This window comes from Bolinopsis microptera, chromosome 7 (genome assembly GCF_026151205.1).
Source record: "Bolinopsis microptera isolate Bmic1 chromosome 7, MBARI_Bmic_1.0, whole genome shotgun sequence".
Classification (NCBI taxonomy): domain Eukaryota; kingdom Metazoa; phylum Ctenophora; class Tentaculata; order Lobata; family Bolinopsidae; genus Bolinopsis; species Bolinopsis microptera.
This window is the reverse complement of record NC_087078.1, coordinates 14,326,531-14,344,047: the sequence shown is the minus strand read 5'-3', so window position 1 is coordinate 14,344,047 and position 17,517 is coordinate 14,326,531. Positions and strand designations below refer to the sequence as shown.

Here is a 17,517-nt window from a genome sequence, read left to right as displayed (position 1 = left end):
TAGTGGCTTTTCCGAACCCCTTTTTGTCGATTGGCCTAGTGGTCCTAGTGAGCCTACTGCTAAACAGTACATGATGGTTTGTGTTTTAATGCTTATTAATTTAAACGATTATTCAGTTGATGGTTATAAATTATAAGTAATATTTCTTTTCCTTTTAATAATCATGGCTCGACTATTCAGTCATACTACGGTGTTGAGGCAACCAGCTTCCGCAGTTCAATAATTGGAGACCAAATAAATGTAAATTAATCGAAATTCATAATTCATCGTCACAAAATATAATGAATAATATTCGATTGATAAGTTAAATTTATATTGCATTGTAAGAAATTCTATCAGAAATTCTATCATCGAAGAACCAATTTTAATTTACGCCTAAAAATTAAATTTTCGGACCAAAAAATCTGTCAATAAGTATAGCCCAAAGTGATAAAATATCGGCAGAGAAATAAATTTTGACGATCATGTTTTTGGCTTGATATTTTAGGTAAAAATGTAATTGTTTCTTGAGTGTTCAGATCACTACTGCCCCTTTCCTTTTCCCTCCTGTGAAAAAATGAACTACTTTACTCTTGCTCTTGTGTAAAATGTTATAATCTCATACAGAGATTTATTTATTTATTTCAAGTACCCAATGTTTTATTTCTAACTCCTTTGTGTCTCAATAGTTATGGTAGCATGGTTATGGAGTATAGTTTAAGAAAACATGTTCTACGTTTATTTCACCCTGATGTTTATGGGGTTTTATGTGTGTTACTATCTCACCAAGTGTAAAAGACCCTGTATAGTTGCTTCTCCCTCATCACAACTAGCACAGGTGAGAACTTAAGATTATATATTTTTACATTTTTGGGGTTGAATGTCCAGCCTATATTTCATTCTATTCAATCAATTTCCAATTGTAACAGCACGACACTGCTGAAAACATATTTCAAATATAGCGCATTAGTAAATGGTATACTTGATGACTGTTTTTCTAATATTATCACATTATTCAACTTGTATTACTAATTTAACCGATATTAATAATATAACAATTATTTAAAAATACAACTACGAGGAATTAAATTTAAATATCGTTTGCATCCAAAATTGAATAATAATTACAAGCTTCTAAAAGTTCAAGATAAGGTTTGCATTAAGTTAAAGTCAAATACTTCGGCTTTTTTCTCACAGAAAAGTAAATGGATTAAGTAATGGATAACAGATTACCAGTAATGTAGAGGGATCCAACATAGTCCTCACACAACCTATCCCGAAACAATTTTCTCAGCCCCAAGTGATGAGAGGGTACTACTGAATATGATGTTATATCTTGGAATTTTGAATGCTGCATAGGAGGAATATATAGACGTCTTGTATGGCGTTGTAACTAGATATTCTCTGCTTTTAATTGTTTGTGAGGCCGGTAAACCTAGATCATGGCATTTAGTTCAGAGCATCTTCACGGATGAGTGAAGGGTTCAACAAATTAGTGAGCACTGGAGACAACATGATCAGCTCAATTAGGAGCTTTAGGCAACAAATGTTACCATCCATATATAATTATATATTCTCTGCTTTTAATTGTTTGTGAGGCCGGTAAACCTAGATCATGGCATTTAGTTCAGAGCATCTTCACGGATGAGTGAAGGGTTCAACAAATTAGTGAGCACTGGAGACAACATGATCAGCTCAATTAGGAGCTTTAGGCAACAAATGTTACCATCCATATATAATTATATATAAATAATCTGTTCTGTCTTATTTTATTGTTGAGCTTGACAAGACGGCCAATTTATCTTCTATTTGATCACAGAAATTTATTGCTAAGCAATATTCAATATTACAATAAGTTAGGTGTACTCGCAATGGTAGCAGGCAGTTTAGTCGTTGAAGAGTAATATGATGAGTCGTGTTCTGAAGCTCTGATAGATGAACCCATATAAACATGCTTAGGAATGTTTTGAATAATAGCTCATATAATGTAGTAATGAAGGACACGTCCCTAGAAAGCTAGGTGAATCTAAAAGTTTTAATTTCCCCCAGTCTGCGATAGGTGCAGGTTCCAGCGCATGCTTACTCGGTGTGTCTGTCCTTGGAAGCCAGTCTGATTCCAGACATGGAAATTTGAAAACCAGACTCAGAAGTGATCTTCTTACAAACCATACGACTTCTAGGAATATGCTCTTTTTACCATGTAATTTCTCTAACCTATTTTTAGGGTAAATCTCATCATGTTGTCACATTAAAGAGGACAAAAATTCATATTTCAATCAATTTGTGATTCGATCTAATATTAGATTTGTATCATAAACTTGTAGTTTCGCAAATCGCATGTTAAGTACATCGACACATTATTTTAAACTTTAACTTACCCACGCCGACATTTTACAACAGATTGTCATTTAAAATATTTTAGAAGTAAGAAAATTATAGATAAATCATGAACTTGCTGAACAGTCGAAGCCACTATTTTACATTACGGTATTGGGCCTTTATACCCCCGGAAAATCCTTGACTAGACAGGAATTAGGTCATAATATTATTCCAACCATCAATGTTAATAAGTTGGAATGTAACAATTTGGTGAATGTATCATACAGGTCACAAGGAATTAGGTAAAGTTTCCTGCTATGAAATACTCACGTGCAAGGTATCTGGTATATGTAAACGGGGGCGTGTCCCTCTAGAACAATCGGCGAAGTGTCGCTACAGAGTGGGAGACTATGCACGTGCAATTTTTAGTAACAGTACTTTCTGACAGAGTTTAGTCACCTAGCAACACGGATAGAAAACATTGCATTCCATTGGTCGTTTAACACCTTACTCGGAGTAGTTATGAAACTACTAGCATATCGCTATTTCCTATAACACCATACTTATTATGACTCAGTCACAAGATCGGTAAAATATCAGTACTCTACTTTTAATCTGGGAAATTATTCTGGAATAGTTGATAATTTTAAGCAATGTGAAATTCACATCTACCTAAATATTAATGGGTTGTATGTGACATCTAAAAATATATCTGAAAGTAACAGCTTAGACAATTTAACCGCCATTGAAGATCTGAGGATAAGTTGGTTTGTGTTGTAAGGGGTTACAAAGACTTTCTTCCAGATTTTCTAATTCTCCTTCATTTCAGAAATTATCGGAATGTTGCTCCGTTCTCTCAGAAGTGTTCTACCCCAGTTTCCTATTTGCTCAACCGTGAGTATGATTTATAAATCTAATTTTGTCTTACATTTATGAAAGTTTTTAGAATTTAGAACAATAAATTGATTTGTCGTCTCCGTTAGTGTGATATAGGATGTTCATCACCATAAAATGTAAACTGAATTGAATGTTCCTAAGGTATTAGGTAATTTGCTTGTTTTACTGAAATGTAACAAGTACATGTAAGTTGTGACTTTGATCATGATTATGTCACGCCTTGACCTCCTTGACTAATTGAATTAAATAACCAACTTTAATAGTTGTAACAACGTAAAGCGTAAAATCACTTTTCTTGACGATTGTAAAAAATGAGGTGTCACCAGGAGCGCTAATTAGACCTTTGTGATTATGTTGAGTAGACAATCAAGAGTAACTAGGTATCGTCGAGCAGTAATTCAGAAATTTCATATTCTCTTCTGGTAACTTCTGCGGCGGTTTCTTAAACTTGTGTTAACTTCTTAAGCGTTTTCATTGAAACTTACGTCGAAGCTTAATCGCCTAGTTCCTGAGTTTACTTAATTTAGGATATGAAGAATAAATTAACTTGTGTATATTATATGATAACTTATTGTTTCCTATCGATTAGATTGAGTCATTATGCTACTTAGTGAACGTACTCTTATCTTAATTAATGAGAGGTTATTAATAATAATAAAACATTTATTTTAATTCGGGGTATCAATCACAGCAAGTCTAACTTAGTATTAATTTCAGAGACCTACAATCGCTCACTACAGAGCTCTCCGACCTATTGATCACAACCAAACTCGTCACCAAAACCATCACAATTCATCTCCCGGACGGAGGAGAGGTAATTTTAACACTTTTTCAACACAATAATATATTTTCTAGTTCCTTATATATCTGGTCGCCGCTCTGGTAAAACTTTCTCTACACTGCATTGAGCTTAGCTCTAATTCTTACGTCAGCGTTATTTTCTGTTATCTTCCCCTAGACTCTGAAGTAGTAGAAAAATAGGAAATATCTTTGCTCGAAATCATAGAATGAAGGTTTCAATATTACGTATTTAAAGCGAGGTTCGACCGGGATCCCAGCTTAATCCCAGTCAAAAATCGGTCGGGACTGGGAATCCCTGTCCCAGCTAAAATGCCGAATTTTTACCGGGACCGAACCGGGATTTTTTTCTAGGTTTTAAAAAAATTGTTGCTAATTTTGTTAGATTATCGAAATTTTTTTTGCACAAATGAACGATTTAAAAAAACTGAAGTTTCAAGCAAAATTATTTACCAATTAATCAACTGTGCTTGTGCTAATTGTAATTGTAATCAGTAAGGATACCAAGGTTGTAGTGTCAGGGTTGATAGCTGGTTTGTTGGGTAAGCTGTGCTTGTTCTTGTAATAAGTAGCGGATACTGCACCTAACGCCATTATACATTATAAGATCAAAAAATATTGAAAGTACAATTTTTGTTAGCTTCTATCCCAGTCCCAATCCCGGCTTAATCCCGGTCCCGGTCGTATTCCCGGTCCCGGTCCCGGTCTTATTCCCGGTCCCGGTCTTATTCCCGGTCCCGGCACTTTTTTCCAGTCCCGGGCCCGCCCAAAAAAGCGGTCACGGTCGATCCTTGCGTATAAGTATACTATACTACTACCTGTAGGAAGAAGGCTGATAAAAACATGCGAATAAAAAGAACCTTAACCCTTACAATTTACATATCACTAAATGTTGTTGAGTACTAATAATGATATATCTCTACTATAATTCAAAGAATTGTTTTTGTAGAATGTATGTATGTACGACCGCCCACGTGCAAATTAGACGAAAAATAGAAATTTAGGTAACAACCAAAACGTTCCATAGCAACGGTGTTTTAATGCACACATGCACGTGCAAAGATTGTTTTAACGTCATTTTGATCGGTTTTGTGGTAATTACGTTGTGTTTAAAGTGTTTTATATTTAAATCGGCTGTATCTTCGGTTGGGATAGATATTTTTTGATGCGATTAAAAATTTCTTTCAAAGAATACTACTAGCTTCGTCCCTGTTACCACGGGCTTTCTAGTCTCTATTACAATTCAGAGAATTGTTTTTGTAGAATGTATTTATGTACGACCGCCCACGTGCAAATTAGACGAAAAATAGAAATTTAGGTAACAACCAAAACGTTCCATAGCAACGGTGTTTTAATGCACACATGCACGTGCAAAGATTGTTTTAACGTCATTTTGATCGGTTTTGTGTTAATTACGTTGTGTTTAAAGTGTTTTATATTTAAATCGGCTGTATCTTCGGTTGGGATGGATATTTTTGATGCAATTAAAACTTTCTTTCAAAGAATACTACTAGCTTCGTCCCTGTTACCACGGGCTTTCTATTAATATATAATATAAGATAGTGATTGGGGTGTAGGGGATGTGGGGGTTTGTCTAGAAAATATTGCAAGAATTATTTGCCGGCCAACTTGGTATTCTAAAATTTTCAAGTCGATTCTTTTTATCAAATAAGTATCTTATTTATAAGGATCAATAAAAATATACCGGGTCACAATAAGCAAGTAAAAATTCGGATAAGATTCGTATTCAGACAACAGTGGTTATTCGGATCTGATTTCCAGCTCGAACAATAGTCTTATTTTTCGTAACTAAATTCGGACTAAACCAGTGTTCGGACTAAAGCCGTGTTCCAAAATTCCATTTTGAGGCCCCTGAAATTCCACTTTGAGACCAGAATATTGACATTGTTACATCTTTATATAATAAAAGTGTGGCTTATCTGTATAAAGCCCTGACAAATCCTGACAAATTGTCAAGTGTGCGGCTTGTTCCGAATTCCACCCTTCTTGTGTCACACTTGTTCACTACTTTGATCTGTCGGTATTTCCCTACTTTGTGCCGACTTCACTTTGATCTCGATTGAAGTAATCCAGACTTCACGCCCGTTTATATCTGCTTAATACGTAGTTTGATTTACTGTTGGGATCACATGAACCCGTGAACCGCCACGTCAGAAAAACGAAATCAAGGATCTGGCGATCCAAATTAGAGATTTGGGAGCCGAGAAATTATAGGGTCACGTACCGTTTAGCTAGGGTCTAAAACAACGCAATTTTTTGAGCATCCCAGTCAAATCAATTGCACGCCAATATTTTATTAACCTCGGTAATCATTGTGACTTAACTTCTTCAAATCGTGAAAACCCTAAGAATGTCCAAATTTCATGTTTAATTCTCGTAGAACTTGCGTCATCCTGAAAGTAGTCAGTAATGGTAAATATAAGATCCGTGATCCGATAATATCTTCTAGAATTACCAGCTCTAATCAGATGTAAATTGAAAGTTTGTAGTCCGGTAGACCAGAGGGTGCCTCTAACTTTAGGGGGACGCTAATCAGGTTACCTTACACACTGCTATTCTACACGTCCCCACTAACCTGCTCCCCACTAACAGTAACCTGCTCTCAACTAACAGTAACCTGCTCCCCACTAACAGTAACCTGCTCCCCACTCACAGTAACCTGCTCCCCACTAACAGTAACCTGCTCCCCACTAACAGTAACCTGCTCCCCACTAACAGTAACCTGCTCCCCACCAACAGTAACCTGCTCCCCACCAACAGTAACCTGCTCCCCACTAACAATAACCTGCTCCCCACCAACAGTAACCTGCTCCCCACTAACAATAACCTGCTCCCCACCAACAGTAACCTGCTCCCCACTAACAGTAACCTGCTCCCCACTAACAGTAACCTGCTCCCCACTAACAGTAACCTGCTCCCCACCAACAGTAACCTGCTCCCCACTAACAATAACCTGCTCCCCACCAACAGTAACCTGCTCCCCACTAACAATAACCTGCTCCCCACCAACAGTAACCTGCTCCCCACTAACAATAACCTGCTCCCCACCAACAGTAACCTGCTCCCCACTAACAGTAACCTGCTCCCCACCAACAGTAACCTGCTCCCCACTAACAATAACCTGCTCCCCACCAACAGTAACCTGCTCCCCACTAACAATAACCTGCTCCCCACCAACAGTAACCTGCTCCCCACTAACAGTAACCTGCTCCCCACCAACAGTAACCTGCTCCCCACTAACAGTAACCTGCTCCCCACTAACAGTAACCTGCTCCCCACTAACAGTAACCTGCTCCCCACCAACAGTAACCTGCTCCCCACTAACAGTAACCTGCTCCCCACTAACAGTAACCTGCTCCCCACTAACAGTAACCTGCTCCTCACTAACAGTAACCCTCCCTGCCTACTGCCTAGTCTCTCTATAATAATGTAGATTTGGAGAATCTAGTCTTAAAACTAATGTTACACTAACTTGTTGCTATTTGGGGCTCGTAGTGTGTCGAGTGTGGCTTCCTAACATACCCCGGGTGATGTTATAATACTACTGGGGTGTTAGTGTAATCTAATATAGCAATGACTCGGTGTAAAACACAGTCTGTAACAACTGAACCCCCCTCAAATCATAAGCTGTTTTGTAACCTTACCACTTATCCTAATCTAATCTGGATCAAGATACACCGACTGTTTATAAGCGCTACAATCATTATTATTTGTTGTGTTGGATGTAAAACTAGAATGGTAAATTGCAATGTCGATAGGTGCCTGCTAAATCTAGATCAGTGTGGACAGTACCCCATATTTAATTTCGTTACAGTAACTAAGATTAATTTCGGGAATTCTCCTGGATCAAGATCTAGGAGGTGCTCCAAGAATACGTCACCTGATCCGGGCGGCATTTGATAGGGGACAACCAGGTTATGTAATAATTATTGTTAACCGACCACTTATCATCTTACAAACCTTTTACTGGGAGGACAGTATACCAAAATTAGAGTATGAGGGTGCCCGTCTAAATCTAGATAATAATTAACGAGTGTTCCATCCGGGTTTCCAGAGCAACACCCAGTTCCATCTCTTCTTAGTGCTTGAAAAACTGAACCTGAAAAACTTTGCCAGCTCCCAAAAAACGAAAATATGAGCAAATCAAGGAGAAATTTCTGCGGTTAGTGTATATTTCCATATATTTCTGCACGTTCGTGTATATCTACACTTTGCAATACAGTCATACACTCTTGCCTTACTCTTGCCTTACTAATGTTTTACCAAATCGGTCTCTTTGATCCTGTCTTGAAGAAACATTTCTTGACTTTAACATTTGCGACATGACGTCAGGTACTGCTTGAACGGAAATAAGACCGGAACTTTAATCTTCACCTCTTTAATGGACTCGTCATATAATAATGACAGTAACCCATTACGTCCTTACTTCCACCCTACTTCAAGTGTCTTGCCACCCCTCTTCTAGTCTCACTCTTCTCACATACGCTTTATTGTGTCTCTCTCTCCGTCCGCCTCGTCTAGATTCAGAAAACTTTAACAACTCGCGGAAATTGTGGTACCGGCTGTAAGCATGATCACTACATTGCTGCACGTGCATTTATTGGTAATTATTAGATCACGTGCAATCCCGGATATTATCCTTCCGGTCTATATATAGGATCCTGGTAGAATATGGGTACATCGGGATAACCTTGGTTAAAAGTTAATAATATAACTTCCTGCCCATCAAAAAGTTAATAATACAACTTCCTGCTGATAATTATAGACCTTATTACGTAAGGGTCTAACTCTACTTGATAATACACGTGCAGCACATTTGTGGACAAGTTCGTGCTAGATTCCGGAGTGACGTCACAGTTCTGCGGGGTTTAACTTTGTAAAGAATTTGGGGGTGTGGGACGAGATGTTACAATTGACTGCATGATGTTTCTGTCACAGTGACGTCATAAACCACAAGTTTGAATTACACGAACGTTCTTCTGAGTGCATGTTAATGAAAGTAAATATGTGGGAAGGTAAATAGTTTCAACATATTATTCCAGTGAGGTTGTAATGGGTGCAGTCATCAATAATCGCTGACGTCATCTTACAATTTGTCACAAGAGATGGGCTTTTCTCTTAATAAAGTGATACTTTCCTAAAAGTACGTAAGTGGCAAAATTTGCAGAAGCACATTTATCTGTCACGAGATTGATACATGCATTTTTGTGACGCATAAAAGATCAAAGCCTAGACTTTCGGTGCGATACTTTCGGTTTGAGGTTAATTGATAAGAAGTCGCAGTGTGGGATACCTAATAAAACTAACTATGCGGTATATTAATATAACTTAAACCCACATAAGGTCGAGGGTAATGAAGCGTATCTATCCAGTTTAACTTTCTTGTGGCTTCATCCTTTCTGCTGGGGAAATTCCTGTCACGTACTCAGCACTTGACTTTGATAATATGCCGACAACTTATTATTCTACCCAGCTATATTGGATATTTAAATTTTGTTAAAAATTATTCCCGAATGCTGAAAATTTCAAAATAGAAATACCATCTTGGTGTATGGGTCTTGCCTAAGTGTGCGGGGACTTCTTTTACTGTGAAATATATTTTAAATTTGTGGATACTAAGAAGATGGGGAAACGAGTTATTGGAAGTAGATATGCCACAAAAAACCTTCGAGAATAAATTGTTGTTATCTCAAATGTTATTTAATTATGAAAAATAATTGTCGTGCGATAAAAAGTTTTTGTCGTATAACGAAGAGGTTTCCTATCAGGTTTCATATCAAGATTTCGAATCAAATTTTAAAATCTTCGTTTTAACTTTTATATGCCAAGTTGTCTAATGCTGACAACTGTAAATGAGCCTAACTTGAACTTGTAAAAACTATCGTGGCTTTTAAAATATTTGCTACAGTAAAATCTTACTTACCACAATTCTAGTCAACTAACCAAAATTTTTCTCAATATGTCTGTGATTACAGTTCCCTAAGTTAATTATGGTTAACAAAATCTGTATATTCTTTATTATTGAAAGTCTTCACCAATAGAGCCATAGTGTGGTGCGTGTGCAGTTTACTAGATAATTTGTTTAGTAGCGGTCGCTACGTCGCTTACTGAGATGGTGACCAAGAAGTTACAAGTTTGATATAAGTCGTTCCCGATTCCATTCGACTGTCTACAATGTAAAGGCTTCATATCCATTGCAATAACCGCGGTATCTTCATCGACTACAAACATATTGCGTAACTAAGTTACCAAGTTACTAAATTACTAAGCTGCTAGGTTACGAAATTATTCAGTTTCTTATTATTAAGTTTATTATAATAAACAAATAACTTTACTCTCAGGTATCGTACAGTGAGCCTACGGAAGATTGTGGGATAGATAAGAAGTTGATCTTCGTCATTGTTCCTGGATACACAGGGGACCACAAAAGTCCATACGTATTACACCTGGCAGAGACTCTAGCAAAGTGTAATGTTTGGTAAGTCTTTATTTTAGGACGCTTTGTTAAAATCCCATTAATTTTAACACAACAAATCGGACGTTTTATTTTATTTGACTTACTTGACCTGACGTTGTGGAGTTGAGCTAGCGATACCTTATAAATTAGGAGTAAACACTTTTACAGGCTTTATTTTACAGGCTTTCTTTTACAACTTCCATAAAACCTCGTGATGATTCTTTTGCTACAAAAAATAATTTCGCAAAAAGGCTGTATTGTGCAGATACAGTTTCTTTAAGACATATAATGGCTGTATAATAGTGGTTGTCACATAGTGGCTGTTCACGACCCATATTTCCGGATACAAATCTGTGTATCTAACTGGAATCTCAAATAACGAAATTTGAACCGCACCATTTAATTAGAGAGTTATTAATAATGGGACTGATAATCTAATGAATTGTCAAACCACTTCCTGCCAAATTCCATTACATTTCACCGTTTAACAGTCCACTGACTTACACATCTTAAATTTTTATATTTCAGTAATTCTTACGAAAATTTGACCAAATTCGAGTAAAGAATGTTATTTAGCCGTGGCCACGTGAATGCCTAATAAGGAATAATTGGGAACCACGTGATTATCTAGCTGGGGATCAGTAATTCTTGAGGAACCTACTTTTCTTCACGGACTAACGATTTGTTATGAATGTTCTGTCATAACCAAATTTATATGGGGGACACAATTTTGTAATCAGATTATCCCCCGTCGAATCTAGATTTGGCATTTCAATTTTAATGTTTAGACCTAATGTTCAGGTGTTGGACTCGTGCATTTCACAAGGGTTTCACATTAAAATTGCGATTAAATTTCTTGTAAATCATAATCATATAGTCATTCAACCAGCTACCTCGGTTGGTTTTGAATTTTGATAAAGCTTCATATTATCAACTAATATTCCTAGCGAGTGTCAGGAGATGGTTTTAGCCAGACATAATCCAATTGAGGCTATAATGTAGTAATCTAGACTTAAAGTCTTATCTCCTAATTATCGGAAAATTATTGAATAAGTGAGAAGAATGTATTATCGATCGTGTGACCTACTCTCTACAAATACTTCAACAAATTTAGCTGCGCTGATTCGTAAAAAATGTCATTCAATAGGGACAGACTTTTTCTAGGGCACCTTTTGACTCGGTTTAATTGCCAATGAGTCTCTACCTTCACTGTAAATATGAGATCAGATACATATTATAGAGATATGATCTAACAATAGCTTTGATTAATTATTAATCGAAAACTTGTGATATGAAATGTTCATTCGTTAACCCATATTCTCTATAATCACGTTTATAAAAAAACCTGTATTTTGACTTGATTTGATCGGACGAAATTAAAGGTGTCTAAAAATGATTTGTAAATTGATTTGTGATTCAGTAGTCAGTGACACTGCAGTTATTGCAAAAGTAAATTGTTGAACACACTGCACAGCGCTCAGGAATACTATCATTAAGATCTTGAATGTGTCAACAATCTAACTATCTTTAGTATCGTGATTATCCAATTAACTAATTATTGTTAAATATTTCAGGCCGATAATATTCACTGACAGAGGTAAAGGTGGTATGAGTATGAAGACAGCTAAATTCTTCAGTGCGGGATATAACGACGGTCTAGCAGCGTTACTGGATACTGTTATAGAGAATAATCCTAACTCTAACGTTAGTTGCTGTTACTTGATCATAATACATAAAAGGTTTAGCTATGTCATTGAAGTTTCATTAGTTATTAATGTTGGTAATTAGGAACTAATTAATTCATTTCAGTACGGATTAATTGGAATCTCATTTGGAGGAATGGTGGCTTGCAACACTCTCCATCAATATGACAGGTAACCTCAAGCCTCTCTAGATTTATTTTGGACAAAGAATGTAATTTTTGTTCCAAATTTAGAATGATATAGTTTTTGCAAGCGTCGTGGTGATGAGCGTTAACTTGAGGGGGGGGGGGGCTAACTTGAGACAAGTGGCAGAAAGTTGTAGTTCAATTTGTCCAGAATTGATACGTAATCACTCTGTCTATGAGCATATCACAGCTAGGATTATCGGGTTTGGGACATTGCGGTGGAGGACAGTACTGTAATTATTTTACAATTCGTACTAAAATATAAATGTTTTTTCTCCCGGTAGGAAAGAAGAAATAATGGTACAGTTAATTTTGTCCTCTCCTCTCGACTCCCTGAAGACAATAACCCGACTAAACGCTCTCCGAGCTAAATTCTTATACAGCGTGCCTTTTGGTAAAAAGTAAGTATTTTACATCTGGTATTTTTAACACGTGAGCTGGATCATGATTAGTATTATTGGTATTGTTTTGTTTTACCATTAGTTTTTAATAAGTTGTCTAGACCAATGAGTTGCATGGTTTACACCTTATGTTTAACAATTGAGAATATTAGTTCATGGTTCTGTGACAATGACTCTAATTGGTTATTATAATAGTCTCACAATAGCTGGATAATGTAAGCTAGGGATCTGTTCAGTGTGACCAAATAGTCCGTAAATTTGAAACAATAAGATGTCTGCATTGTGCCTCTCCCCGACTTCCACCGACCAATCCCTGATCTTCCTTAAATCACGTGACATTGGATGGACCAATGGGAAGCCAGGGATTTTGACAGGCTGGTCTGAGAAATATCGTTCAATGCTGTTTAATAAAAGGCTCGTACAGTGATGATGATAGATGGTACATGTTCCGAGTGCAATGTTCTGACAAATTATTATTCTTCACGCATCAACTATTTGTCAGACAAAATATTCATGTAATTTTTTCAATGATCAAGTAATTTTTAACTAGAGTTTTCTATGAATAGATATCAGAATTCCAATGATATATATAAGACAAAGTTGCGAGAAAAGAATAGCCGATGACAAGGCCAGTTACAGTTTACACCTTGAGAGAAACAAATAGTAGATATATTTAACAATATGAAGTTAGCACTCTGCCTTTGGTATGTACTCATCAGTACTTAATAACTAACCACCTTCTAATTGACTGGAAATTAGCTAAATACCTGGAGTATTGAAAGGGTAGTCGGGGAGACAGTGTTGATTGTTGTGTAGTTGGTTCATTGTCACTTCTCCTGTTCATGTTCGGAGTTGGAAAACTTTGTGTGTATACTTTAGTGAGTGTGGAGACACGTTTTAGGTTCGTGGTGTTAAAATGTAGGATCTATTGATAAGTTGTGAGGTTCATGTTGTCATTGTTTTGTCTGCAATGAATAGCTAAGGAGTTGGCAAAGTTGTACAAGTTGTGATTATTAACATACCTCGCTACATACCTCGCTACTGTTGTATTAATGTATTCCTAACATTTGAATTAATTTAGGAAGATGTACCGTATTAATTCTAGATGGCAGAATGTATGAAAAAATTGCTGACACTCGAAAAAGGCTTTATTATACCACAAAAATGTAACAGAATCTCCTGTTTTAAAAGAAATCAGAAAGTATGCGTCCTGTTGTCAGAAAGTATGTGTGCAACGAAACGGTGTATAATTATATAGTTTCAAAGTCTGCCGAGCACTAGACAGGGGTGATGAAAACAAACATGTTTTAAAAAGAGGTAAAAAAGAGACATTACGAGAAAGCAGGCTCGTCAGTGTGTAGATCTGTCATAAAACGCTACATTTATTTACTGAAATGTATTTTTATGTACTGAACGTTTGTATACGGACTTTTGGGAGACCCTGTTCGACCAATTTTTATCGTTATATGGTAAAGAAAAGTAGGTGATCTAAAGTCTGTATATTTATTAAATACCAAATATAGACAGCTTACCCAGGATTCTCAGTAGCTTTATTTTAAGAAAGTCTGGCCTTGTAGCCTGTAGTGGGTAGTCCCTCGGAAGTATACTAGTGCATTGCCTATCTTTAGGATAGACACATGGAGATTGTATCCTTACCACTTAGGTTAAAACCAAAAGTGTTATCAGCAAAGAAATACGGTGTTAAATAAGTAAGGATTTGGATTGTGGTACCAGTTAGTTATAAAGCATGAGCCCTTAGTTTGAAGTGAGTCTGCGACAGCTGAGAAGCTAGGCTGGCCCGTGTGTATGTCTCAAGGTTGCGTCTGGTGTCCGTAGCAGAGTTAAAGATAGTGTTGATCCAGAGATTACGCTGTTAAAATAATCTCCTGCAAGTTGAGAGTTGGCTTGGCATTGTCCCAGATTCCTCTTTATATTCGCACTTGGGACAGATTTGGGCGGAAAGTGTCTGAATAGGAGGTGTAACAAGACAAAGTGCCGAAAATTTGAATATATTCTAAATATATTTTATGGCTTTCGGCATATTTAAAACAATATTCATACTCATAGAAATCTAACGCTAAAGATCGGCCCTGAAAAGTCTGCTTCAGTTGAAAAGTCTGCTTCAACTGCTTTATTAGCTGTGCAAGTAACAACAATTATGAGGCACAAAAAATGAATATTCAAATCTAATTTGATTTTCTAAGTTTCTACTGCAATATAATGTATCGCAATTTGTCAAGAAGTATGAACCAACAAAATGTCATTAATCAGAATAGCAATTGTCTAAAGGGCTTGTGAATAGACATTAGACATGTTATAGATCTAGGGTTTAGAGTCCACTACACCACTACACCAGTGATGGACGTCACTAGAATCCCCAAATGGTGACAAATACTCAACGTATCTTCAGAATCTATAGAGACGGAAAGGGCGGGAAAATGTTGGTTTCTCCATTCATTGCATGACACGAAAACTAAAATTCGTATTGTTCCTTCCATTTATCTATGTGTATCTAACTGCAACATTGTCCAAATTATCTGCCTCAAAATATCCAATTTAGAAATCAGACACAGCGGCGACTGTTGCTAAACATTTCAACTGACAATTACAGCAACGATGTCTCAATCCTATTATATGGTTCACAATTAGAATACTAATTGGACGATTGTTTGATTCGACACAAAGTTTACACGTAGTTTAGGCGACATTTCATGAAAATGAGAGTGAAACCCATCAGCTGGTACCAACTGGCACCACTTACAACTGGTTCATCTAGTGTGAGCGCGCCAAAACAATTTTGTATAGAAAAGTTCAAGTTTTTCATTCAGTGCAACCACGCGCAGAGAGCGCGCGCTCTAGTTTTAAATTGTACGTATGAATTATGTGAATTATTAATTCAATTGTAAGTTTAAAGAAACTGCGCTGACTTTTAAGTCAGCAATCCTGCGAAAATTTAGGAAGTTGTTCATTTTCTAGCCTGTTGCTTCTCATCGCATATCCTTAAGTAGCTAAATGAAATTACAAAATATTCACTACTGGGCTTGGACACCGAAAAATATCCGAATATATAACAAATATTATTTCAGGATAAAAAGGCTGATAAGCAATAACGGTAGTGTTTTTAAAACTAAAGCTCAAAAGAAGCTCTTCAGAAGCATATCTCGATCAGAAAGTGTATCTCTCACTGATATTGATGATGTGTAAGTAAAAAGGACTCTATAGAGTATACTTGTATTTCGTGGTGATCACATATTTCGTTCTTTTTTGTTGCTGGTGCAGCTTTTTCCTGGGTTACTGGTCTACATTCCTTATTTAATTATTTATATATCTTTAATTCCAGGTTCATAGCCCCAATGTTTGGGTATAGCAGTTCTACCGAGTATTACAAAGACGTATGTCTTAGTCGATGTCTTAAGGAGACCACAATTTTCACCATTTGCGTGAACGCTGATGACGATCCTTGCTATTCAAAAGAAGTGAGTTTTGATATAAATCGTTCAGTTTTGAAAGCTTGCAAACTAAAAAGCTGTTTGACATTTTTTGAGGAAGGGTTTCAAATTTGTTGCTATGAAACTTGTAGCGTCGATGACCAACAGAAATATTTCAGCTATTTCCGATTGACGTTGTAAAGGAGAATCCCAACGTTTGCCTCGTCAGTACTGCAGCTGGAGGGCATTACGGGTTTGCTGGTCTAGGCTGGCCTTTCCATCGGACTACTTTCACGGATACATTAATTTCCCAAGTCATATCCATGATTCATCGTCAGCTGATGACGTAATGGTATTTGTGTACATTTCTAAATTATTTTTAATTTTTTTTATTTGGATTGGGTGTGTTATAGTCTTCTAATTTTACCCTTGTAAATATCATTTATCGATAGGATGATTTTAACCGCTATGAAATTATGAATTGGTGATATAACGGAGTTTTTACTAAAAACTTTTTATAAATTTAATCTGAGATTTATCACAGGTTTATTTGTACATTTTAAAAGTTTATTAAAGCAGAACTGAACCATGTAAATAAACTCAATTAATTTATTAAAAATGTAAATCGCTCTACGTTCTAATATTAGGCCCTATACCACTGCCGACTCCGATTAATTTCTTCATACTTTTCAAGTACGGTTAGAAATTAGAAAAGATAACTAGGATAACCATGGTTACTGGCACCGTTACCAATGTAACTGGTGCTCTTAGCTGTTAACTTGGTCACCAAGACTAGGAATTGTTGAATGTTTGATTTTTACAAGTTTTTTAATGATTTAACTGATTTTTACAGTTATAGTTTTATATACACTGTACGAGAGGTTACTATAGTAACTACAATTAGAATTTTTGTATGTAAACTCTGCGAGTGGTTTTCTACAATGTTTTATTTTTATACTTGGTTGATAACCGTCAAAGTGTTGCTTAATATCTTGTTACTACGAACTGGGTCACAAACATACTTGCTTGAAGAAACTCTGCTTATGGGGCTGTAATCAAAGTTACTGACATTAAGTTATAACTTCAAAACATGAAATTTAAGGGTATTGAAAGTTAGGGATTAGGGAGGCTGCTCCTGGTTATTATGTAGCATTATACCTGAGGTAAAATATTTGGTTAATACATGGCATAATAAATAGCATACGTCACATTTGTAATTTGGCCTGAGGACCATGTTTTTACTATTGTATGATGTTTTTATTTGTTTTGTAGTTAACCCATACTTTATTTTCAATACTAAACCTGAATTAGTAAACGAATTCAGAAACC

General features: G+C 36.4%; 1 protein-coding gene across 1 annotated transcript; it reads left to right on the top strand.

The window, feature by feature from the left end:
• Window positions 1-666: 666 nt before the first annotated feature.
• On the top strand, window positions 667-17,517 carry LOC134817706 (phospholipase ABHD3-like). The gene is made up of 10 exons (XM_063826944.1): window positions 667-817; window positions 3,128-3,192; window positions 3,913-4,009; window positions 10,356-10,492; window positions 12,046-12,175; window positions 12,281-12,345; window positions 12,644-12,760; window positions 15,847-15,960; window positions 16,101-16,236; window positions 16,368-17,517. Exons 1-10 carry the CDS (start codon window positions 707-709, stop codon window positions 16,536-16,538), a joined length of 1,143 nt encoding a protein of 380 aa, XP_063683014.1. The 5' UTR covers window positions 667-706; the 3' UTR covers window positions 16,539-17,517.

Excerpts from the sequence above, each read along its gene's own strand:
- LOC134817706 (XM_063826944.1), top strand. The coding sequence starts at position 707 with ATGTTCTACGTTTATTTCACCCTGATGTTTATGGGGTTTTATGTGTGT. Across the intron at positions 12,346-12,643 it reads ACTCTCCATCAATATGACAG|GAAAGAAGAAATAATGGTAC; the intron begins GTAACCTCAAGC and ends TTCTCCCGGTAG. Across the intron at positions 15,961-16,100 it reads CTCACTGATATTGATGATGT|GTTCATAGCCCCAATGTTTG; the intron begins GTAAGTAAAAAG and ends CTTTAATTCCAG.